The sequence below is a fragment of the Nyctereutes procyonoides genome, unplaced genomic scaffold, assembly GCF_905146905.1.
Source record: "Nyctereutes procyonoides isolate TBG_1078 unplaced genomic scaffold, NYPRO_anot_genome, whole genome shotgun sequence".
Lineage (NCBI taxonomy): Eukaryota > Metazoa > Chordata > Mammalia > Carnivora > Canidae > Nyctereutes > Nyctereutes procyonoides.
The window spans coordinates 6,765,567-6,790,834 of NW_026575032.1; the positions used below are offsets into that span (position 1 = coordinate 6,765,567).

General features: G+C 35.5%; 1 protein-coding gene across 2 annotated transcripts; it reads left to right on the plus strand.

Moving 5' to 3' along the window:
• Positions 1-17: 17 nt before the first annotated feature.
• PLK4 (polo like kinase 4) lies at positions 18-17,096 on the plus strand. Of its 2 annotated transcripts, none has more exons than XM_055317013.1 (16): positions 18-267; positions 925-1,020; positions 1,889-1,984; positions 2,064-2,178; positions 3,565-4,591; positions 5,524-5,624; positions 7,883-8,244; positions 9,062-9,166; positions 9,529-9,631; positions 10,574-10,723; positions 11,443-11,576; positions 11,905-11,996; positions 12,143-12,290; positions 13,133-13,273; positions 16,009-16,115; positions 16,525-17,096. In XM_055317013.1, the coding sequence occupies exons 1-16, from the start codon at positions 238-240 to the stop codon at positions 16,625-16,627; spliced, it is 2,910 nt and encodes a 969-aa protein (XP_055172988.1). In that variant the 5' UTR covers positions 18-237; the 3' UTR covers positions 16,628-17,096. The 2 variants fall into 2 exon arrangements, with proteins under 2 accessions (XP_055172988.1, XP_055172989.1); XM_055317014.1 differs by lacking the exon at positions 18-267 and adding an exon at positions 500-783.
• The last annotated feature ends 8,172 nt before the right edge of the window (positions 17,097-25,268 follow it).

The following is a 25,268-nucleotide window of genomic DNA, read 5'->3' on the forward strand; positions in this document are numbered from 1 at the left end:
CGGCCTGCCCCGCACGGCAACCGGCGGGAGTTTTTCAAAATGGGAGCGCAGAGGCGCCGCCCAGGTCTCGGAAGGTGCCGGGGAGGCCTTTCGGTGGCTGTGCAGCCGTCGCCGGGAGCGGCGGCCTAGAGAGCCAAGCCTGATGGGCGCCAAGACCGGCTGGCTGCTTGGAGCGCTGCCTCGAAGGGACTGCGTGAAGGGAGCTCCTCTGGGGAGCACAGGCCGGGGCCTGGAAATATGGCGACCTGCATCGGGGAGAAGATCGAGGTGAAAAGACTTGGCAATCCTCTGCGGGGCCGGGGGATGGAGGGGGGCAGGGAGGGAGTTGGAGTGGCAGGACTCGAACCGGTGACTCTAACGGCTGCGGGGCGGGCGCCGGGGTGCTTTGGGAGAGCCCCAACCGCCCTCCCGGCTGTGTGGGGCGGGGCGCCCCGCCCCTCAGGCTGGGGTGTCGGGGGAACAGGTGAGTTGCTCTCGGCCCCGCCCGTCTCCTCTCAAGTCCTGAAGTTGGCCCTCCCGCGGGGGCTGCCGCGCTACAGCTGGGCGAATGTGCGTCCCCCTTCTCCCAGGGGATGGCAGTTACCTCCGGCGGGAGCTGCGGCGGGATTCCAGCCCAGCCCTCTGCCCCCGTGGGTTGGCTGGGGCTGGGAGCAAGGTGCTGGAGCTGCACTGGGGTTAAGGAAGCAGTTCATTTGGGTCCTGCGTCTGAAGCCCAGCCCGGACTTTCAGGGATCCCTGCAAGGCGTCAACATGCTTTCCACTCCAGACACCTGCTGTATCGAGGTGTAACACCTGCTTGAATTCTGAATTCATATTCCCCTTTCTGTCCATTTTTATCATCTTTTTTCCGATCTCTTCCTGTCTTCTCTTTTAATTTTTTCTCCTGTGAGTCATCACACAATATCTTTAATTTTAACTTTTAAGGATTTTAAAGTTGGAAATCTGCTTGGTAAAGGATCATTTGCTGGTGTCTACAGAGCTGAGTCCATTCACACTGGTTTGGAAGTTGCAATCAAAATGGTAAGAAAATCTCCATCGACTTCTCACCTCTACTTTGCAAGGAGTTAGAGAGGTGACTTAAGATGTCAGAAACTCCTTACCTGCGAGCCCCTCCTTTTTTTTTTTTATTTAAAGTAGAAAGAATCCATTGCTTGTACACAAGAAGACTAATGCCAAGTCCAGCAACTGACCTTATACATGCCTTAGGAGATCCTTAAGTATGCTTAAATGTTTTATTTTCATTAATGTTCACTAGACCTAGGACTTGTTATTATGCAAACTTATAGCAATTGATAGAAATCAAAGAATAAACAATTTGTTTATAATAATGAGTGCTACTTGTACATAGCTCTGTATTACACTTTAACAACCTAAAATACTATTTGTGATTGTTATGGATCAGTCTAATAGGAGTATCATAAGCAAATTAAGAATCACTTATCTAAACCAGTAGGGAAGGGAAGTTTTTTGGTTTTGGGTTTTTTTTGTTTGTTTGTTTTTTTTTTTTTTTTTTTTTTTTTTTTTTTTTTGGAAAGGGAAGTTTTATTTTAAAGTTTGTCTGGAAGAAAAAGAGGAACAGGGTGAAACAAAAAAATAAAGCTTGGCTAGATTTTTGTTGTTGTTATAGATATGATAGTTGTGCTATTAAACTTTTTAAGTTGGAAGAGAGTATTAGAATGCAATGGATAAACTTTTACTGAATGTCTACTCTGCCACTCTGTTGGGTGCATGGGGAGAACAAACACCAGAATAAATTGATCTCATAAAGAGGTATAAATAAAAGGACTTAAGAATATTTTAAAGTATACTTTCTCTTCAAAGTTAACTTTTGAAAACTTCACATTTGGAAGTTTATCACCAAAATTTAAATGTCTCATGTTATTTTTAGATAGATAAGAAAGCCATGTACAAAGCTGGAATGGTACAGAGAGTCCAAAATGAGGTGAAAATACATTGCCAGTTGAAACATCCTTCTATCTTGGAGGTAATACAAATTTTATAGAAGTGACAAAGGACACAGAATTTTTGTATATTACCATTTATTATGCCCTTTTATATTTCAGCTCTATAACTATTTTGAAGATAACAATTATGTATATCTAGTATTAGAAATGTGCCATAATGGAGAAATGAATAGATATCTAAAGAACAGAATGAAACCATTCTCAGAAAACGAAGGTAGGTGGCTGCTTTTTTTCTTTTTGTATATATGAATTTTATACTTTAAAAACTAATTTTTGAAGAATGTGCTATTTTGTAATACTTAATAAAACCATTTACATTATTACTTTAGGATACGAAAGGAGACTTCCCCCCACTCTCAAAATTAAAAAGCTGTTAATTCCTACAAGTAATTCAAGCATTACTTGAAGAAGAAGTGAAAGGAGAAATTTGTTATCCATCTTTCCCCAAAACCACATTTTAAATTAATTAAATCATTGGTAGCTATTTAGTGTCTATCCTTTCAGATCCAGAGATAAACTTTTTAGAATGTTTTTGATGTCTATAAAGTAGTTCCTAAGTCAAACACAAATAACTATTGAAATCAGTTATTGTAGAAAATGTCAAACATACAAGTAGAGAAACTAGTATAATGAACCCTCAGCTTCCAAAACATGTTCAAATTGTTTCATCTGTACGCTTCCTATTCTCCCAATTTTCCAGAATATTTTGAAGCTGATTGTAGACATCTTTGTGCCTATAAATATTTTGGTATATATCTTTAAAAAATACAAACTTTAAAAAAATAATAATAACCACAAAGTCATCATCACACCTGGTAATTCCTTAGTACCAAATGTATAGTCAGTTTCAACTTCCCTTGTTTCTTATAAATAACTTCTTGTAGTTCAGATCAGTATCAAATAAGTCCATGAGTCATCACACAAATGATTGTTTTCTAGTTATCTTACCCTGGTAACTGAGATTGCAGGTACAACTAATAAATGTGGTTGCTATTAGATTTTTTTGTACATTTAAGTCTATATAACCCATTTGAAATACAATTTGGTCATTTGTATTAAATTATGCAAATATTCATATATTTTGACTCAAAATAAGGTAGTAATACAAGTTGAAGAATATCCGTAAACAGATTAATGATGATTATTGCATTTTTTTGTAATAATGTGTAACAGTAAGCCTTCTTAAATAAGCCAGAACCTACAAAAGCCATAAAGGAAAAGAATCATCAATTTGACTTAATTAAAATTAAGAATATGTATGACAAAAGATTAAGTCAAATTTAACACAAGATGGGAAATAAATATTTGTAAAATATGTGACTGGCAAATTAATATTAAATTAATGTTAATAAAAAATATAAAAGATGCCTTTCAAAAAGGGTAATCCAATAGAAAAATGGGCAGGGAATATAACCCTGCTTCACAGAAAAGGGTACAAATGGCCAAAAACATATATGAAAAGATACTCCAAGCTGGTGTTTTAATGTAATACTGTGGTACATGTACTTGGGTTTCTAAAAACTGAATTCTAAGATTCTAAATAAATACTTAATCTTTCATATTTTCTAAATTGTAAATTTTATTTTTTGCATTCCAACAGCTCGACACTTTATGCACCAGATCATCACAGGAATGTTGTATCTCCATTCTCATGGTATATTACACCGGGATCTCACACTTTCTAATCTCTTACTTACACGTAATATGAACATCAAGATTGCTGATTTTGGGCTGGCAACTCAATTGAAAATGCCACATGAAAAGCACTATACGTTATGTGGAACTCCTAATTATATTTCACCAGAAATTGCAACTCGAAGTGCACATGGACTTGAATCTGATGTTTGGTCCTTGGGCTGTATGTTTTACACGTTGCTTATTGGGAGACCACCTTTTGACACTGACACAGTCAAGAACACATTAAATAAAGTAGTATTGGCAGATTATGAAATGCCAGCTTTTTTGACAAGAGAGGCCAAGGACCTTATTCACCAGTTACTTCGTAGAAATCCAGCAGATCGTTTAAGTCTGTCTTCAGTATTAGACCATCCTTTTATGTCCCGAAATTCCTCAACAAAAAGTAAAGATTTAGGGACTGTAGAAGACTCAATTGATAGTGGACATGCCACAATTTCTACTGCAATTACAGCTTCTTCCAGTACCAGTATAAGTGGTAGTTTATTTGACAGAAGAAGACTCTTGATTGGTCAACCACTCCCAAATAAAGTGACTGTATTTCCAAAGAATAAAAATTCAAGTGATTTTTCTTCTTCAGGAGATGGAAGCAGTCTTTATACTCAGTGGGGAAATCAAGAAAAAGAGACCAGTAATAGGGGAAGGGGAAGAGTGATCCAGGATGCAGAAGAAAGGCCACATTCTAGATACCTTCGTAGAGCCCATTCCTCTGATAGATCTGACACTTCTAATGGTCAGTCTCGAGCAAAAACATACACAATGGAACGATGTCACTCAGCAGAAATGCTTTCAAAGCCCAGAAGATCAGGAGTAGATGAAAATGAAGAAAGATACTCACCTACAAACAGCGATGTCAATATTTTTCACTTCTTTAAAGAAAAGGCATCCAGTAATCCTGGATCTTTTGAAAGACCTGATAATGATCAAGCACGGTAAGAATTCTATCAAAAGCATTTTTTTTAATGTTACATTAGCACAAATATGAAGCTGCATGTAACTGAGGGTTGATTTTTTTTTAACATTTTCAGATGTTCCTGGGTACTTCTTAATTATGATTTCTATTAGAGAATCAGAATGATGATTTTTTTTAAATTTTTTTAAAAAGATTTTATTTATTTGTTAGAGAGCAGGAGAAGCAGACTTCCTGCTGAGCAGGGAGCCCAAAATGAGGCTGTATCCCAGGACCCAGAGATCGTGACCTGAGCTGAAGGCACTTACCTGTTACCTGACTCAGCCACCCAGGCACCCCAGAATGATTTTTTATTTGTAGTTAAATTCTTTCAAAATGAGTATATAGTCTCATGAATGTGTTTATAGAATGTTTTAATACCTGAGAATTTTTAGTCTGATTTTTTTTTTTTTGTAGAAAGGAAGTCTCCAGTGTGAAGTATATTGAACATGTCTGAGCCCTAAAGTACTCCAGTAGGAACTATTCTCTCTCTCTCCCCTCCTTTTTTTTTTATCCCCACCACACAAAACACACACACACACACACACACACACACACACACACACACACACACAAGCTGAGCCAGTGATGAGTAATCATATTATTGACTCCTTCTCACATGAGGGCTAATTTTTTAGTGACTGTGGTATTTTTTTTTTCCTTTCTCTGATCTTTGATTTTTATGCTTAAATTTTAACAGCGCAGTAGCCATATAGAAATATCACAGTACCATGGGCATTTTGGTCTAGAAGTTTAACTTCTTAGAGACAACTTAATTATGCCAATATTGGTTTCTATAGTTACTCTAAAATTTTTAGGTATTCAGATCAAAAGATAACTACCTTTTAAAATATTTTTTATCTTCAAAAGTTATTACCTGATAATTTTTTATCAGAATTTCTTTTCTCTGTTTAGCTCCAATCATCTTTGTCCAGGAAAAACTCCTTTTCCATTTCCAGACCAGACACCTCAGACTGAAATGGTGCAGCAGTGGTTTGGGAATCTGCAAATAAAGCGTGAGTTTTCTGTTTTGTTTTGTTTTTTATATGTTTGGGTTTTCTTAAGAAAATAATACATGTTAAAAAAGAAAATACATTTTCAATAAGCTGTATTACAATACAGTAATAATAAGTACTCATTTTGAGTATTTGCTGTATCAGCTGCTATCCTTAATGGTTAACAAATATTAACTTATTAAATTCTCACACTCAAAAAATATGAAGATAATATCATTAGCCCTGTCTTACACCTGAGGAACTGTATTGCACAGAGCTTAATTTGACAAGCTATACTGCCTTTAAGCAGAGGAGCCAGGATTCCAGCCCATACAATCTGGCTCATAGACTTTACTCTGTCTCTCTGTTCTTGCAGTGTATCTGTAATAAGCACTTAACTATCAGTGCATATAAAATAATCAAAAGATGGTTGATCTTATTTTTAAGTAGAAGCTGATGTGGACAATTCACTAATGGGACCTCACATATGATAAAGTTTACAACTACTAAAACCTAAATGGGTTTTTTTTGGGGGGTGGCGGTTTGTTGTTTTAAGTAAGCTCTAAGCCCAACATGGGCTTGAACTCAGGACTTGAGATCAAGAATTATATGCTTTACTGACTGAGCCAGCCAGGTACCCCAAAAACCTAACATTTTTAAACAGCTGTCATTCCAAGTCATTATTTATTAATTTGTTTATTTTATTTATTTTTTTAAAGATTTTATTTATGCATGAGAGACAGAGAGAGAGAAACAGAGACGTAGGCAGAGGGAGAAGCAGGCTCCATGCAGAGACCCCAATGTGGGACTTGATCCCAGGACCACGGGATCATGCCCTGAGCCAAAGGCAGGTGCTCAACCACTGAGCCACCCAGGTGTCCCTGAAGTCATTATTTTAGATTCAGAGTTTGGAAGTTCAACATTTCTTATTAATGAACATAACAGACTCACAGAAGGTGTGTTGAAAATAGTGGTGGAGAAAAAGAATAAAAAAAACATATGGGGAGGAGGAGATTACAAAGTATTATATTACTTCAGACAAGGAGTACATAATATGACTATAATTTAAGCACAGTTGTTATCTCAAGTGTATATTGCTTTTTTAAAAAATATATTTTCAAGAGCCCAAAAGGGAATTAATCTTTTTATGTGTACTTGTTGATGATTCAAGTTTCTATTTTTTTTTAAACTATAAAATTGCCATGTACTTAAACTTGCACTTAACCTGCTGTGTTTATAGATACTTTTATTTAGTAATATGGAGATATCTGAGATGGAGAAATAAGCTTGTTTATAATCTAGTAGTGCCACTGCAATTTTATTTTTTTATTTTTATTTTTTTTAAGATTTATTTATTTATGATAGAGAGAGAGAGAGAGAGGCAGAGACAGAGACACAGGCAGAGGGAGAAGCAGGCTCCATGCCCGGAGCCCGACGCGGGACTCGATCCCGAGACTCCAGGACCGTGCCCTGGGCCAAAGGCAGGTGCTAAACTGCTGAGCCACCCAGGGATCCCCACCACTGCAATTTTAAAGTATATTATTGGGTACAAAATATTTTCTGTCATAATGGGAGTAGGGGGAAGGAAAGCACTAAAAAGAAGTCATTTAGGGGAAAAAATTGCAATACATATTTTTAGAGTTAAGCATTTGAATAATTGCCTTATAGATATCTATATAGTCTAATCATTTTAAGGGCTTTAAAAAGATAATGTTCCCTTGTGAACTCTCAAACATACGAAATATAAATGGGTAAAATTCAACAAAAACTCTTTAAAAATATAGTGCAGATACACTTGTGATAGTAAATATTAATAATAGTAAAACTATTTCATATATTGTTTTTGCTTTTACTTGCATATTTTATAAGATAGAACAGACAGTCCTTAGCTTAAAGAGGATAAATGTACTTAATACTTAGAATGATTACCTGGGAACTCCTCAAATCTGTACTTGTTGAAGCATTGGAAATTACTTGTTTTAGAACTAGTTAGTGACCCTCAATTTTGCCTCAGTTGAAAAACTAATTTCATAATACAAAAGGCAGTCATTAGAAAATAGGTTTAATAATATCTTTCTTAATTTTAGGAGTATAAAGGTATTTCTTAAAATATTCTTTTAAAGTCCTTTATTATGTCATATCTTAAAACTGCTTATTTGTTAGAAATATTATGTAGATTTTTTTTACTAGGTTTTTTTGTACCTCAAAAAAATAATACCAGCATGACATTGTGTTGTATTAATTTTTCACTAAATTACTTCATTCTGGGTATATTACAGCTCATTTCAGAGAAACTACTGAGCACAATAGCCTTAGCCCAAACAGAGATTTCCAAGGCCATCCAGATTTGCAGGACACATCAAGAAATGCTTGGACTGATACACGAGTTAAAAAGAGCCCTGATGCTTCTGATAACGTACATTCTGCAAAACAACTGAATACTATGAAGTATATGACTGCATTTCAAAGTAAACCTGAAATAATTCAACAAGAATCTATTTTTGACTCTGATCCTCTTTCTGAACAAAACAAGACTAGGGGAATGGAGCCACCGTATCAGAAACGTACATTACGAGGCATTACATCTCCTTTGACTGCTTACAGGTTAAAACCAATTAGACAGAAAACCAAAAAGGCTGTGGTATGTCAACAATTTTTCTAAATTACTATATGATATTTTCTTTGAGTATGTGGTTTCTTATATTAAATATGTCTCTTTAGTTCCTGTACTTCTGATTTTTACATGATAAACTCATTTGAAAGAAAAAACTGAGTTTATGGAAAAATAGCTTTTGTTCTTCTTCCAGCTACTTTAAGAATGGTGAATTGATACTGATAAGTTTTGAGTTTTAAATTATTGATGAGAAACATTTAAAAGTAACAGTGGTTAAATACTATGTTAAATATTCACAATTCCAATTACTAAATTAATATTTAATATTACCTTTTGCTTTTGTTTTAAATGTTTCTGTATTCCAGTTTCAAATCAAAAAGGTAAACTAGAAAATATAATTTTTTTAACATCTGAAACTATTTAAGAAGACCATACAGAAAATTAAGTTTAGAGTTTAAATTGTGTGAATTGGAAATAGTGATTTTTATTTTTTAATTCCATCCTGCTCCTGTTCATACCTTGTTTTCTATTTCATCCAGTCTTGCCTTTGTTTGGCTTGCTCTTGTCTTTTCAGAGTCCTTATTCTCCACCCCTACCTTCTGCTTTCATTCTGCCCCCCTGGTTATCATTTCACACTTAATTATACCTTCTTACCTTTGCTCCTTATGTTTCACAGTTGTGCTCAACTACACCTCTGATTTAGATTGTTGTTGAGAAGGAGCCATTTGATTTTGACTTTAATTTTTGTTTCTGCTATGGTTAAGTATTGCTTTTAAGTGTTGTATATGTCAGAGCTATTACAGTAAACGAGAATTGTTATTAACCCTAGTTTTTCATTGTATAGGTTAGTATACTTGATTCAGAGGAGGTCTGTGTGGAGCTTCTAAAGGAGCATACATCTCAAGAATATGTGAAAGAAGTTCTTCAAATATCTAGTGATGGAAATATGGTAATGTAACTTTCCTTTATTATCTTGCAACTTTAAATTAATCATTAAGCATTTAGCATTCCAATTTATTCTACAATGATACTGTTAAGTTTTTTTAATTGGTTTTCTTAATATGTTAAATTCAAAAACTAAAGTAGCAGACTACATATATTTAACTAGTGTAGCTTTAAAATAATTACAACCTGTACAAAATCTAAACTTTAAACTTAAGTTTGGAAAGCAAAATAATTACTTCTAGAGAATATTTAGCATTTTCAACAAAATAAGTTTTACATGTGAGCTCTTTTCATAATTTTATTAACAAAATAAAGCACTCTAACTTAACAGCATATGATTAGAATTCTTAAAATATTTTTTGGCAGATCACTATTTATTATCCGAATGATGGAAGAGGTTTTCCTCTTGCTGATAGACCACCACCCCCTACTGACAACATTAGTAGGTACAGCTTTGACAATTTACCAGGTATGTAAATTTACCAGGGAATAAATTTAGATAATGGATTTATATATACATAAATTCTATATATGTGGATATCATAGATTATAAATGTCTTGCTTCAGCCAGTCTGTAGCTCATGTTCTTATTCTTTATATGTGGTGAGATGTGGTTTACCTTACTAATCTAATGTTTATTCATATTCTATAAGTAAAAGCTACCTATGGAATATTAGTTGTTTATCACACAAGTATAATATGTACACATACTTAGTTACTAATTTGTCTAGAATCTTGTTTAAAATTCAACATAAAGTATCTAATTTTGACTTTTGAGACCATTAATGTGCTCCATAGACTCCTTGTTCAGCTTCTGGATATTATGGATGGGGGAATTAAATATCGAATAGTAATAAGACTTGGCTGAACTGACTTTTGGAATCAAACAAGAAAACCTGTTTATAACCCTATTAGAAATCAAAACAGATAGACAAGACTAAATACTATAAGTGACTGTAGTTACAGGGAAATGTAAAACCTGACTTTTGTATATTAGGACCATAAAACTCTATGCTTTACTAACATAAAAAGAACTACATCTTTTCCTAATAGTCTGATACTGATATCTCAGGTAGAAATGTTTTCATTTCAATTACTAAAACCTTCCTGAAATAATTACTTATAATAAGATGTCAGTGATTCAAAGAAAGAGATTTTTTAAATAATCATGGTACTACTCATCAGAATTTGTTATATACTTCTTGGGAATTGTATTATACTGTCCTTAGTTTTCATTAAAATAATAGAGTTGGATCACTAAAATATCTTTATTTTGGTAATGAGGTTTCTAAGCTATGAACTTGAATTTTTGAGGAAGAGTAGAAATCAGTATTAAACTTATAGAATTTACATGTCAAATCAGCACTTTATTTCCTAATAATAGCTAATTTTTTTTTCTGTTCTTTCCTAGAGAAGTACTGGCGAAAATATCAATATGCTTCTAGATTTGTACACCTTGTACGATCTAAATCACCCAAAATCACTTATTTTACAAAATATGCTAAATGCATTTTGATGGAGAATTCCCCTGGTGCTGATTTTGAGGTTTGGTTTTATGATGGTAAGTACCATTTAGAAATGGTAATTTTTTTTCCCCTTTAGTTTATAATTTAGTAATTGTGTTTTTTTTTAATTCGGCACCACAAGTTTTTAAGCTATATATTCATACAAATAAATTACACAATACAGTGTATTATGTTAAATATGTTAACCAAATTTATTTATATATATTTTTATGTAAACAACTTATTCTCCAATATGTATATTAGTTCTCTTTCCTTATTTAGCTTGGATTTAACAACATTTAGCTTGATAGTACAAAATCACCTGAAATAAACAATATCCTATTTCTTATTAGAAATTCAAATATTCAAATTGTGAAAATTATAAATGTGGCTAAAGGATCGATTTGACCTAGAGAATATCATTTTCTTAATCTATAAGGATGGTTTACTTTTTAATCTGTAAAGCTCCCTTTTAGGGACACCTAGCACAAACACTTACACAGTAAACATATCATTATACTTATCCTTCAATTATGTTTTCGTATGAGATCAGTGATTTTTTTTAAATACCATAAAAGTTTCAGACTTAAGCCAGTTGTATGCAGAAAAGGAAAATGGATGGTCTGTATTTATTGAATACATTCAGAGACTCATTTTATTCATGGTCAGCAAGTGAATATAAATAACTTGATCTTTACATACTAGTATGATAATGAATATAAACATAGGAATATTTAAAGAAATGATAAAAGCATTTTTCTTCTTATTCTTTAAGGAGCAAAGATACACAAAACCGAAGATTTAATTCAGGTGATTGAAAAGACTGGGAAATCTTATACCTTAAAAGGTGAAAGTGAAATCAATACCTTGAAAGGGGAAATAAAAATATATATGGACCATGCAGATGAGGTATGTACCTAGTTATGGTAGGTTTTTCATACCAATTAACAGTGATTCCAGGGACACCTGGGTAGCTCAGTGGTTGAGTGTCTGCCTTTGGCTCAGGTCATGATCCTGGGTTCCTAGGATCAAGTCCTGCATCAGGTTCCTCTCAGGGAGCCTGTTTCTCCTGCTGTATGTCTTTGCCTCTCTCTCTCTCTCTCTCTCTCTCTCTCTCTCTCTCTCTCTCTCTCTGTGTGTGTGTGTGTTGCTCATGAAAAAATAAAATCTTAAAAAAGTTTGATTCCAAATGACAGGTGAAATAATGACAAAAAGCATTATTGTTCTTTTGAAACAGGGCCATCGTATTTGCTTAGCACTGGAATCCATAATTTCAGAAGAGGAAAAGAAAAGTGGAAATGCTCCCTTTTTCCCAATAATTGTAGGAAGGTAAATGTTTGAAAAATGTTTAAACATAGCTAAAATGTGTAGTAAATGTTTAAAAAAAGGTTTGGTGTTTACATTTTGGACATTTTTTAGTTTTCTGTAAGTTGAAAGCTTTAAGGGAGTATATCTGGACATTTCTTTCCCTTCAGAAAACCTGGTAATACTAGTTCACCTAAGGCCTTATCACCTCCTACTTCTGTGGATCCAAACTACCTGATGAGTGACAGAGCATCTTTGAATAAAGTGATCATAAATAGTGCTGCTTCTCCAAAACCAACACCAATACTTAATCCTTCTGTAAGTAAAAATACATCACTTCTATACTTTAAACTCTTCTGTCATTGTCTCATGTCCTTCATATAAAATATAGATTCCATACTATTACCTTACTCTCAGCTGTCTACTTCTCCCTTGCCTACTTTTTTTTTTATTTCCCTTGCCTACTTTACCCTGTACTCTCTTTGCCTTATTCTAGTTCTCTAAAGCCTTCTTTCAGTTCTTCAAGTAAGTTAAACTTTCAGGGCCTTTTCACATGCTGTTCACTTGACCTGGAACTTTTCTCCAAACTCTTAATGGCTAATTCTTTCTCATCATTCAGGTCTTAGTTTAAATGTTAACCACAGTGAAGTCTAACCTGCCCCTCTGGCGAAAAGCTAAATATATTATTATATGTATATATCATTTTATTTTTACTAGTAAAATATCATTGACTGCCTTAATATCCATGATAGGCCTATGGTTACATAAATGTAAATTTTTATTCTGTGAACTATCATGCCTGTAAAGACTATATAGCAATATAGAAAACCGCGACATTAAAGAAACAGATCTGTGAGTGTATACTCACAGACATACATATATACTACAATAGCAGTATGAAAAATTATACCTTGAGGGAAAAATAGAAATTTACCTACATGAAAACAGCAACTCTGATTTTCTTCTCTTTCCATAATACAGTTATATGTTTATGTTTTTAATACCTTAAATCTGAAGTTTCTTATTTATGTGGTTATATTTTAATTTTTTAACTTTGTTATTAAAAATTATTGTAAACTAATGAAAATCTAGTCCTTTTTCAGTTTTGCTTGGCTTATAAAAACACTGAGGAATAATATCTTGTCTTTTACTGTTTATAGATGGTTACAAATGAAGGATGTGGCTTTACAGCTGCAGCTTCTGGAACAAACATTCCTTCTAGTAGTCTAAAAGATTGTCTTCCTAAATCAGCACAACTTTTGAAGTCGGTTTTTGTGAAAAATGTTGGTTGGGCTACACAGGTGAGAATTTTTAGAAAAGGGAATTTTTTTTTCACTGAATATCCCTAGTTTTCATAGTAATTAAACAATTATCAGAAAATACAATTTATTTTTTAAAGATTTCTCTTTGCAAGAAAGTTTCTACCTTTTTTTACATTGGTTATGTTAAAATTTTAAATATTTTTTATTTGTGTACATTTGGAAAACTCTAGATATTGCTAATAACAGATTGTCTCCTAAGGCATAAGTGATTTGTTTTTGTCGTTTTGTTTTTAAAGTTTTAAAAACAAGTTTTAAACCCAAGTGTCCACTGATAGATGGATAAAGACGATATATGTGTTGGGGTGTCTGGCTGGCTTAGTCTGTAGAGCTTGCGACTCGATCTCAGGGCTGAGTTAAAGCCCCACGTTGGGCATGGAGCCTACTTAAAATTGATTAATAAATAAATACATACATTTTTTTTAAGATTTTATTTATTTATTCATAGAGACACAGAGAGAGAGAGAGAGAGGGGCAGAGGCACAGGCAGAGGGAGAAGCAGGCTCCATGCAGGGAGCCTGACGTGGGACTCGATCCAGGGTCCCCAAGATCAAACCCCGGGCTGCAAGCAGCGCTAAACCGCTGTGCCACCAGGGCTGCCCCATACATACATTTTTAAAAGTATGTGTATGTACACAATAGAATATTACTCAGCCATAAAAAAAATAAAATAAAATCCTGCCATTTGTGACAACATAGATGGTTCTAGAGGGTGTTATGCCAAGTGAAATAAGACTGAGAAAAACAAATATATCATTTCAGTTACATGTGAAAGCTAAAAAACAAAACAAAAACAGAAGTTCATTAATACAGAGAACAAACTGGTGGTTTCCAGAGGGGAGGAGGATTGGCAAACTCAGTAAAGGGGATTAAGGGGTACACACTTCCAGTTGTAAAATAAATGACAAATGAAAAGTATAGCATATGGAAAATCGTCAATAATACTGTAATGTTGTACAGTGACAGATGGTGAGCAGAGTACTATATAGAATTGTTGAATCACTATGTAGTATACCTGAAACTAGCGTAACATTATATGTCAGTTATGCTTCAATTTAAAATCTAAGTTAAGGGCACCTGGGTGGTTCAGTGTTGAGTATGCCTTTGGCTCAGGTCGTGATCCCAAGGTCCTGGGATTGAGTCCTGCATCAGGTTCCCTGCAGGGAGCCTGCTTCTCCCTCTGCCTTTGTCTCTGTCTCTCTCTCTCATGAACAAATAAATCAAAATCTTTAAAAAATAAAAATAAAATATAAATTAAAAACAATAGAGTTGTCACGATAATGGCTACTTGTCAGGAATTAAGAATGATATTCATGACATTTAAGTTTTAGAAACTATTTGTAATCTATTAGAATAACTTAAATTTGGCAGAAAAGGATTTTTGCATTTAAAAATTAAGTCCAGGGATCCCTGGGTGGCGCAGCGGTTTGGCGCCTGTCTTTGGCCCAGGGGGCGATCCTGGAGACCCTGGATCGAATCCCACGTCGGGCTCCCGGTACATGGAGCCTGCTTCTCCCTCTGCCTATGTCTCTGCCTCTCTCTCTCTCTCATTCTGTGTGACTATCATAAATAAATAAAAATTAAGTCCACATTAAGTTTCAAACTTACAGAATTATATGTAGGTGTGAGCCTGTATGTATATATTATCTGAAAGCTTGAAGATTGGAGACTTGAGCATAGTACATGTAATTTTTACTTGCTAGTGAAGTAAAATGCATTTTAAACCTTTATGGGGGTAGGAAAAACATGAAGAGAACTCAGCATATATTGAATAAGCTATGTGGTACCATATTTCTCATATATATTGTCTTATTCCCCAAATTAAAACCTAGTAAAGGTGATGTTACCTCTTTTTATAGATAGTAAAATTATGGCTTATAATTATTGATTGACCTGCACAGTCCTACTCAGTAGTTGGCAGAGATGAATGTAAACCCAGGTCTATTTGATTCCAGTGTCCATGACTTCTCTCTGCTGTTTGGAATGCCACATTGTGTATTAGTAACTATATCAAATATCAGCGACTAAAGGAGTAAGTTTGCAAAGGTGTAATGTTCTCAGGCCGAAGAGAAATTCTGTGTCCCAAGAGCAAAGAATAGAGGAAGATCCTAATTTAAGAAAATGTTACTTTCGTTATTTCTTAATTCTCTTCTTGGTTAGGATGCTATTGGAGTGGGGAGGAGGACACAAAACTATTCAGACATTGTAGTAGAAATGAATGGGAAATGATTAATTTAGAATAATTTTATTTTTTTTAATAATTTTAATATTATAATGCCTTAGCTATTAAAGGAATAATCTGAAAAGATGTGAATATTCCCAATGCTACTACCATCACTGCCTCATATTTGTAGTTACCGAGAGGGTTGCCTTTTTTTTTTTTTTTTTTAAGATTTGTTTAAGAGAAAGTACACGTGAGTGCGTGAAAGTGTGAGGGGTTGTTGGGGGGCAGAGGGAAGCATGCAGACTCCCCATTTATTGGGGAGCCCTACACAGGGCTTGATCATAGGACCCTGAGATCTTAACCTGAGCTGAAATCAAGAGTCAGATGCTTAACCGACTAAACCACCCAGGTGCTCTGAGCATTGTTTTTGTTTTTCTTGTTTTGTTGTTTTGTTTTGTTTTATCTGTGTGAAAAACCTATTAAACATGAGTACCTTCTAAGAACTTCAAGTCTCCTACAGTATAGTAATTCTGCATGCTTATTATTTTTCTAGTTAACTAGTGGAGCTGTGTGGGTTCAGTTCAATGATGGGTCCCAGTTGGTCGTGCAGGCAGGAGTATCTTCTATCAGTTATACATCACCAAATGGTCAAATAACTAGGTAAGTTCATAAAATAATGGTTGGGATTTAGCCTTTTGCTATATAATTTCTTTCCTCTCTATGTTGAAATAAATGATTTAATAAGGTTTTATATGTTCTTTAGATTAAGGCCTTCAATTTAATGAAGAGTCCAATTTTCAACTTGCTTTAGAAATTATAAAGTCATTTCAAGTTTTCTTTTTATTATTTTTAATTTTCTTTTTATTATTTAAATACATTTAGAAAATGGCCTGTTTTAAAAGGAAACAAATTGGTTATGCTTATCTTGATTTAGGTATCTACTTAAATAATTTTGTGTAATTTTTCTGAGGTGCCTCTTTCATTGAAGATTACTGAAAAGTATAATACATCTTTTGGTACTCTCATACAAACCAATTAATTAGTTATGTTTTTCTTTTGCTTCACTTAGGTATGGAGAAAATGAAAAATTACCAGATTACATCAAACAGAAATTACAGTGTCTTTCTTCCATCCTTTTGATGTTTTCTAATCCATCTCCTAGTTTTGAATGATTGAAGCTCCTTTTAGATTTATAAGTCTAATAAATAACTTGTTGGCTTTCAAGTAAAGTGACTTTTTTATTTAATATAACTTCCTCAGAAAGCCTTTCTATAAAAGACAGGTTTAATCTATACCATAATGGATGTATTCTAATGAGAGAACAAAGCAGAATGAAACTTATAAAATGTACAGGTCATAGATTAAAACTGTATACCGGACTTTGCTCTTAGAACATATACCCCCAAAATTTGTGTTCATATATTTGTATTGAACAGTTTTTTGAAAGCAAAAATATAAATGGTGTGTGGTATATTTATGCTTTTTTAAATTGTTTTCTCTACTTCCCAGACATGTTGAGAATCATGAAAAAAACATGCTGAAGTTTTTGAACATGTAAATAATGTGTATTTATAAGTAACATATGTAAACATGTATATTTGTTTTATATTTATTTTTGTAGCACCAGTGAAACATTTCTGAAAATGCATTTTATAAAAAAATAAATACAGTGATAAGTTGCTTTATCTTTTGATTTATTTAATTAAATACTTATTTTAAAGTAAGTTACTAGTAAGCTCATTTTTAAATTTTGTTCCCTGTTTAGGAGCCAGTTAAATTTTCAAAATTAATTTTGCAGGGGATCCCTGGGTGGCGCAGCGGTTTGGCGCTTGCCTTTGGCCCAGGGCGCGATCCTGGAGACCCGGGATCGAATCCCACGTCGGGCTCCCAGTGCATGGAGCCTGCTTCTCCCTCTGCCTGTGTCTCTGCCTCTCTCTCTCTCTCTCTCACTGTGTGACTATCATAAATAAATAAAAATTTTAAAAAAATTAAAAAAAAATTAATTTTGCAAATGGTAAATACCTTGGTTCTCTACCTGTATTTGAAAATATCTGCATATTTTAATGATAACATTTTAACACTGTAGAACTTAATGCAATAATTAAGATGGAGAAAAAAATATTTGGTAGACAGCCATTTCTAATACTCAAGGTAAAATAGGAATGAAATAAAACTATAAATAAGATAAAGACTGTTTAACCTAATGTTTCCTGCTATTTTTTAGAATTAGAAACATTTGAGGTAATTCCATCTAGTAGACAGGATTATTTAATGCCATAGTTATTCAACATTGTTTTGGATGTTTTTGCCAAAGCCAATGAGTAGAAAAACAATTTGCAACATAAATTGCATAGTTAATAAGAAAAAGACAACCCGATAGAAATATGGACAAAAGATAGGAGCAGATAATTCACAAAGACAGAAATACATATACTGAATCAAAAGGAAATATATGCTCACCACATTTATGGTTGGAGAAACGCAAAATTAAAATCATATCCTGTTATCAAAGAGATTGGTAAAAAATAATAAAATAGTGCTTGCTAAGAGGAACAGGACACTTTCAGGTGTTAAATTAATGAAAAGTAATTTAGCAATATCCTTTAGAAGTAACACATTTTAGTACATTGGTAATCCAATTTCAGGAGGAAAATCATGTAAGCCCTTCTTTTAGGGAAAAAAATATAAGAAAGAAGAATTTCCCTCAAAAGATGGAAGTATTTAAAGAAATTTCTAGCTTAATTTTGAAGGCTAAATACATTTTCCTTTTACAGACTTCACTTAGGTGTATTTTTTGTCATCTCTTTCAGTCTGAATGTACCTTTGTCTCAGGTACTTCTCTTATACATACCACATAGCTGCATTTTGTTTTTTAATCCAATCTGATAACCTCTGTAGTCCACCATGTTCATATTTATTATCATTTCTGATATGTTTACTGGCATTATAGTTCAATTGTATTTATGTCTACCAGTTTCTTTTGTGCTTTGTACCACATACCTATTGTTTCCTTCCTTTTTTCCCCTTTCCTGCCTTCTTTGAGATTGAGTTTCCTTTAACCTCTTTTACTCTTCATACTGATTTTCTTTGAGAGGGTACAGTAGTGGTTTATTAATATTCACTTTACATTATCATGACTATGAAAACATTCATAGCTGAACTATGTACCACATTAGAATTACATTTCTTGAACAACTGTGTTTTTTTTTGGAGTTCCTTTGTTAGGTCAAACACATCTGATTATCTGTAGTTTTTGTTTCCTTTTTCCCCTCCCTTTGAATACAGCTCTCTGGAGCCCTCTGATTTCCTTTTCCTATCTGGACTGGTGACTATGTATATAGCATTTCCACTATATAAATAAAATATGTTGTAATTTTTTTCATCCATTATGCTGCTGATGAATATATTGTTTCCAGATTTTGGCTATAAAAACAGTATTGGTATGACAGTGTTTTAGTGCATATGCACACAAGTTTCTCTAGAGTTTTACTCAGAACTGAATATGCTGGACTTTAATATTGGTGCATCTCAAATGTTAGGAGATAATGCCTAATTTTTTTACACTTCCACCTGTAACATATAAGAGTTTATATTGTTCCACACTCCCATCATTACTTGGTGTTACAATCTATTAAAGTTTTTGCCATTTGACAAGTGTAGAATAGTGATCATTGTGGTTTTAATATGCATTTCCCTAATTACTAAAGAGGCTGGAATCTTACATAGTTATTAGATATTCATCTTTCATGAAGTGCCTGTTATGTCTTCTACCTATTTTTTTCTCTTGGGTTGTCTGGCTTTTTCTTGGTGATTATGAAGAGTTCAGGATATGTATCCTTTGCCTATTGACATGTGGCAAATGTCTTTACTATTCCAGGCTCTCACTCTCTTAGTATGTCTTGATAAGCAAAAATTTCTAAATGTCCAATTTCATAGACTTCCTTTACAGATACTGCTTTTTAAGTTCTGCATAGTATTTTTAAAAATTCTTTATTTAAATTCAACTTAATTAACATACACTGTTTATTAGTTATGGGGTAGAATTTAGTGATTCATCAGTTGCATGTAACACCCAGTGCTCATGACATTAGGTGCCCTCCTTAATGCCCATCACCCAACTACTCCTTCCTCCCACCCATCTCCCCTCAGCAACCCTCAGTTTGTTTCCTAGAGTTCAGCATCTCTTATTGTTTGCCTCCCTCTCTATTTTCATCTTATTTTTTCTTCCCTTCCCCTATGTTCATCTGTTTTGTTTCTTAAATTCTACATATGACTGAAATCATATGGTATTTGTCTTTCTCTGACTGACTTATTTTACTGAGCATAATACTATTTCCATCGATGTCATTGTAAATGGCAAGATTTCATTCTTTTTGATGGCTAATATTCCATTGTAAATATGTACCTCATCTTCGTCCATTCATCTGTGGATGATGGATAATGGACATCTGGGCTCTTTCCATAGTTTGGCTATTGTGGAAATTGCTGCTATAAACACTGTGGTGCAGGTGCCTCTTTGAATCACTATGTTTATAACTTTTAGATAAGTGCCTAGTAGTGCAATTGCTGGGTCACTACTTTCAACTTTTTGAGGAACCTCCATACTGTTTTCCAGAGTGGCTGTACCAGGTTATATTCCCACCAGCAGTGTAAGAAGGTTGTCCTTTCTCTGCATCCTCACTGACATCTGTTGCTTCCTGACTTGTTCATTTTAACCATTCTGACTGTGTGATATGGTATCTCATCATAGTTTTTATCTCTATTTCCCTGATGCCTAGTGATGTTGGGCATTTTTTCATGTGGTTTGTTGACCATTTGTATGCCTTCTTTGAAGAAATGGCTGTTAATGTCTTCTGCCCATTTCTTGACTAAGTTTTTTGGGTATTGCATTTGATAAGTTCTTTATTGATTTTGGATACTAACCCTTTATCTGATAAAGCATTTGCAATTATCTTCTGACATTCCATAGGTTGCCTTTTAGTTTTGTTGACTTTTGCTGTGTAAGATCTTTTTACCTTGAAGTCCCAGTAGTCCAGTTTTTGTTTTTGTTTCTCTTGCCTTTGGAGATATGTCTGTCAAGAAGTTGCTGCAGCTGAGGTCAAAGAGGTTGCTGTCTGCTCTTCTCTAGCATTTTCATGGATTTTTTCAATCACTTTCAGTTTATTTTATTTATGGTGTGAGATAGTGATTCAGTTTCATTCTTCTGCATGTTGTTGTCCAGTTTTCCCAACACCATCTTTTTTCCACTGGATATTGTTTCCTGATTTGTAAAGATTAGTTGACCATAGAGTTAAGGGTCCATTTCTCGGTTCTCCATTCTCTTCCATTGATCTGTGTGTATTTTTGTGCCAGGACCCTATTGTCTTGATCACTACAGCTTTGTAATACAGCTTGAAGTCCAGAATTCTGATACCTCCAGTTTTTCTTTCTCAACATTACTTTGACTATTTGGGATCTTTTGTGGTTCTGTACAGATTGTTTGTTCTAGCTCTGGGATTGTTCTAGCTCTGTGAAAAATGCTGATGGTATTTTGATAGAGATTGCATTGCAGATTGCTTTGGGTAATATAGACATTTTAACAAAATTTGTTCTTCCAGTGCATGAGCGTGGAATGTTTTTCCATTTCTTTGTGTCTTCCTTAATTTTTTTTTGTTTGACCCACTTATTCTTTAGTAGAATGCTCCTTAACCTCCGTGTGTTTGTGTTTCTTCCAAAATATTTTTCATGGTTGACATCAAGTTTTAAACCATTGTGTTCTGAAAATCTGCATCATATAATCTCAATCTCTTTGTATTCGTTGAGACCTGATTTGTGACCCACCCAGTGTGTGATCTATTTTGCAGAATGTTCCATGTGCACTCAAGAAGCATATGTATTCTGCTGCTTTAGGATGAAATGTTCTGAATCTGTGAAGTCCCTCTGGTCCAGTGTTTCATTCAAAGCCCTTCTTTCCTTGTTGATCTTCAGCTTAAAGATTTGTCCCCTGTTGTGAGTGTGGTATTAAAGTCCCCTACTATTATTGTATTATTATCAATGAGTTTTTTAATTCTGTTATTAATTGGTTTACATATTTGGCTGCTCTCACATTAGAGGTATAAATATTTGCAACTGTTAGAACTTCTTGTTGGATAGATAGACCCTTTTATTTATGATGTAGTGTCCTTCATCATCTCTTGTCACAGCCTTTGGTTTAAAAGGTAGTCTGTCTGATATAAGGACGGCTGCTCCAGCTTTCTTTTGATGTCCGTTGGCATGATAAATGGTCCTCTATCCCCTCACTTTAAATCTGGAGGTGTCTTTGGATCTAAAATGAGTCTCTTAAAGGCAACATATATAGATGAGTCCTATTTTTTTTTATCCATTTTGATACCCTGTCTTTTGATTGGGGCATTTTGTCCATTTACATTCAGAGTAACTATTGAAAGATACAAATTTAGTGCCATCATATTACCTGTAAAATTCCTGTCCCTTTCTAGTCTTTGTCACTTTTGGTTTCTGTTTCCTACTCAAAGGGTCTCCTTAATATTTCTAAAAGGCCGGTTTAGGATTCATAAATTCCTTTGGTTTTTGTTTGTCCGTGGAAACTCTTTATCTCTCCTATTCTGAATGACATCTTGCTGGATAAGGTATTCTTGGCTTCATTATCTTCCCATTAAGCATGCTGAATATATCATGCCAGTCCTTTCTGGCCTGCTAGGTCTCTAAACAGGTCTGCTGCCAGCCTTAGATGTCTACCCTTGTAAGTTAAGGGACCCCTGTCCCAGGCTGCTTTCCAGAATTTTCGCTATCTTTGAAATTTGCAAGGTTCACTATTATATGTTGAGATGTTAACTTATTTTTATTGATTTTGAGGGGGGTTCTCTGTGTCTCCTAGACTTGAAATACCTGTTTTCCTTCCCCAGATTTGGGGAGTTCTCAGCTATAATTTGTTCAAATAAGCCTGTCCCTTTCTCCCACTCATCTCTGGGATCCCTATCATCCAGATATTATTTCATTTTATGAAATAGAGTTCTCTAAGTCACCCTTCATGCTCCAGTAGTGAGTAGTTTAAGTGCTACTACTATTCTTTCTTCTTTTCAGCTTCCTTATTTTCCATCATTCTATCTTCTATATGACTGTCTCGCTTGTCTGCCTCATTCATCCTCGTTTTTAAAGGCTCCATTAGGGACTGCATCTTGGTAATAACATTTTTAATTTTGGCTTGAGTAGATTTTAGTTCTTTTATCTCTACAGTAAGGTATCCTCTAGTATCTTCTATGCTTGTTTAAAGCCCAGCTCGTATCTTTATTTTTTTTTTCAGCTAGGATCTTTATAATTGTTGTTTTAAATGCTAGTTCAGGCATCTCACCTATTTTCATATTGATGAAATCCCTGGCAGTGAGTACTACCTCCTCTTCTTTCTTTTGGGGTGAACTTCTCCAACTCATCATTTTGTCCAGAAAAGAAAGGATGAAAGAAAAAGAAAAATAACAACAAAATAATAACAAAAACTTCAGGAACTGTTTCTAGTATATGCTGTGTATGTCTTGCTGTTGTGTTTTGGCTGCTCTTTCCCACTGGACCTTCCTCTATGAAGTTCCTCCTTGCTTGTAGTGGAGAGTGTTTGGACCTTTAAGTTGGTGGCCCAGGGCGCGATCCTGGAGACCATGGATCGAATCCCACATCGGGCTCCCGGTGCATGGAGCCTGCTTCTCCCTCTGCCTATGTCTCTGCCTCTCTCTCTCTCTCTCTCTCTCTCTCTCTCTCTGACTATCATAAATAAATTTTTTTAAAAAAAATCTTTAAAAAAAAAAACTAAAATTAAAAAAAAAGCAAGTCTGGTCCTATTTCCACCAGAAGCTGAGTATTGGAGCATTCTTTATCAGTAGACTTAGTAGATGCGAGGGCCTTACGTTGGTCTTCTGAGAAAGGCCTCACAAGCTGACTTGCCCTTGTAAAGATGCCCCTGCCACGTGCAGGGTGGTGAGGTTTAGTGTAGGGGACTTCAGTGTCCACTGGAGGCGCTGTGTTTCTCTCTGAAGTCAGACTGTGCTGGGAGGCGGTGGGGGAGTTAGAGGTGGGGGGATAATTTGGCATCACCCCACACTCTTGTCCCCGGGGAAGGGAACTCAAGGCCATTGCTTTTCCTTTTGGAAAAGCAAACAATCTGTGTACCAGGCTCTCCTCACTTCCCTGCCTTTAACGGGTCTGTGCCCAGGCCATTGACATGCCTGGAGCCACGGATCTTCTGTATTTTATCTCTGGCCAGTGACTGGGATTCAAAACTCCCAAGTTTTAGAAGCCTGGTAAGATGCAGCCCACTTCTGTCCCCAGGAGGAGAGGCTCAGGGCATGCCCAGCACCATCCCATTCCCAAAAAGCAGTGGCACAGTGCACACGCAGAGGCTAGAGTTTATTTTAATGCTCAGTTTATCAGCCATTTGTTCGCATCTCAGTCCCCTACTCCCATCTGTCTCGGAAGAGCCATCACAGAAGCTTAAATCTATTGTGGCAGATAACGAAAATTGGTGACCAGGTTATCTGCAGTCTGCTCCTGTCTGCTCAGATCTGCTGCAGAAAAGCAGCTCCTCTGTGCACACACAAAGGTTTAAGCCAATGTGGCTCCAGCAAAGGGTGGTGAAGAGGTTTTCTGCCCTCCGCACGCAATGCTGACCCTGCTGTTGAGCGCCACTCGATGGCTCCCACCTGGCCTTCTGTCTTCAGAGAAGCAAAATACCCACTTCCAAATACAGTCCAGGGAAGGGAGCTCCCTGTGTGGCCCAGGTGATCTCGCCATGGCTTATAATGAGATTCCAACAAGCTGTGCTCTCTCCCACTTTCTTCTTCTCCTTGACCTTGCTCCAGGAAAAGGCCTCCTCCCCTTTGCAGCTGCACCACTTTCCTCTCTCCCAGTTCAGGCTCCACACCTTGCTTCTGCCAGGTTCTTTCCCTCCAACGATGCAGATGGTTTCCTTAACACTCAGATCTTATTCTTAGTTGCTTGAAATAGTTAAATGTCGATCCAGCTATGTTCCAAGGAGGAGGCAAATTCAAGGATCCTCTGCCATCTTTAACTCCCCACCCCCTAGTATTTCTTTATCCACAAGGAAGGTAGATAAAGGTTGTACACAAAAATGATTATCCCAAGTTTAGTTAACAGTAGTAACATCACAAAGTTAAAATTTTTGTCTTTGAGAACCTTGTGGTGTGTGTGTATTTATTTAATTTTTTTTTTGTTTTATTTATGATAGTCACAGAGAGAGAGAGAGAGAGAGAGAGGAAGAGAGAGAGAGAGAAAGAGAGGCAGAGACACAGGCAGAGGGAGAAGCAGGCTCCATGCACCGGGAGCCCGACATGGGATTCGATCCCGGGTCTCCAGGATCGCGGCCCGGGCCAAAGGCAGGCGCCAAACCACTGCGCCACCCAGGGATCCCTGTGTGTATTTATTTAAAAACATTTTTTTGGATATACTTGATACCAATGTTACATTTGTTTCAGGTGTAGAGCGGTGGTGATTCAACTACTCTCTACACATTATGCTAAGCTTGCCACAAGGGCAGCCATTTGTGATGAGAACTGTTAATATCTACTGTCTTAGCAAACTCCACATATACAGTATTGTTGTATATTTGAAAGTTGTGTATAGTTATCATGCTGAAACATTACATCCCCAGGATTTATTTTTCCTGTAACTGGAAGTTTTTACTCTTTAACCACCTTTACTCATAGCTCCCATCTTCCTTCCCCACCCCAACCCCCAGGGCCCCTCATCCCTGCCTCTGGTAATCATCAATTTGTTCTATTTCTGAGTTCAGTTTTTTCGATTCCACATATA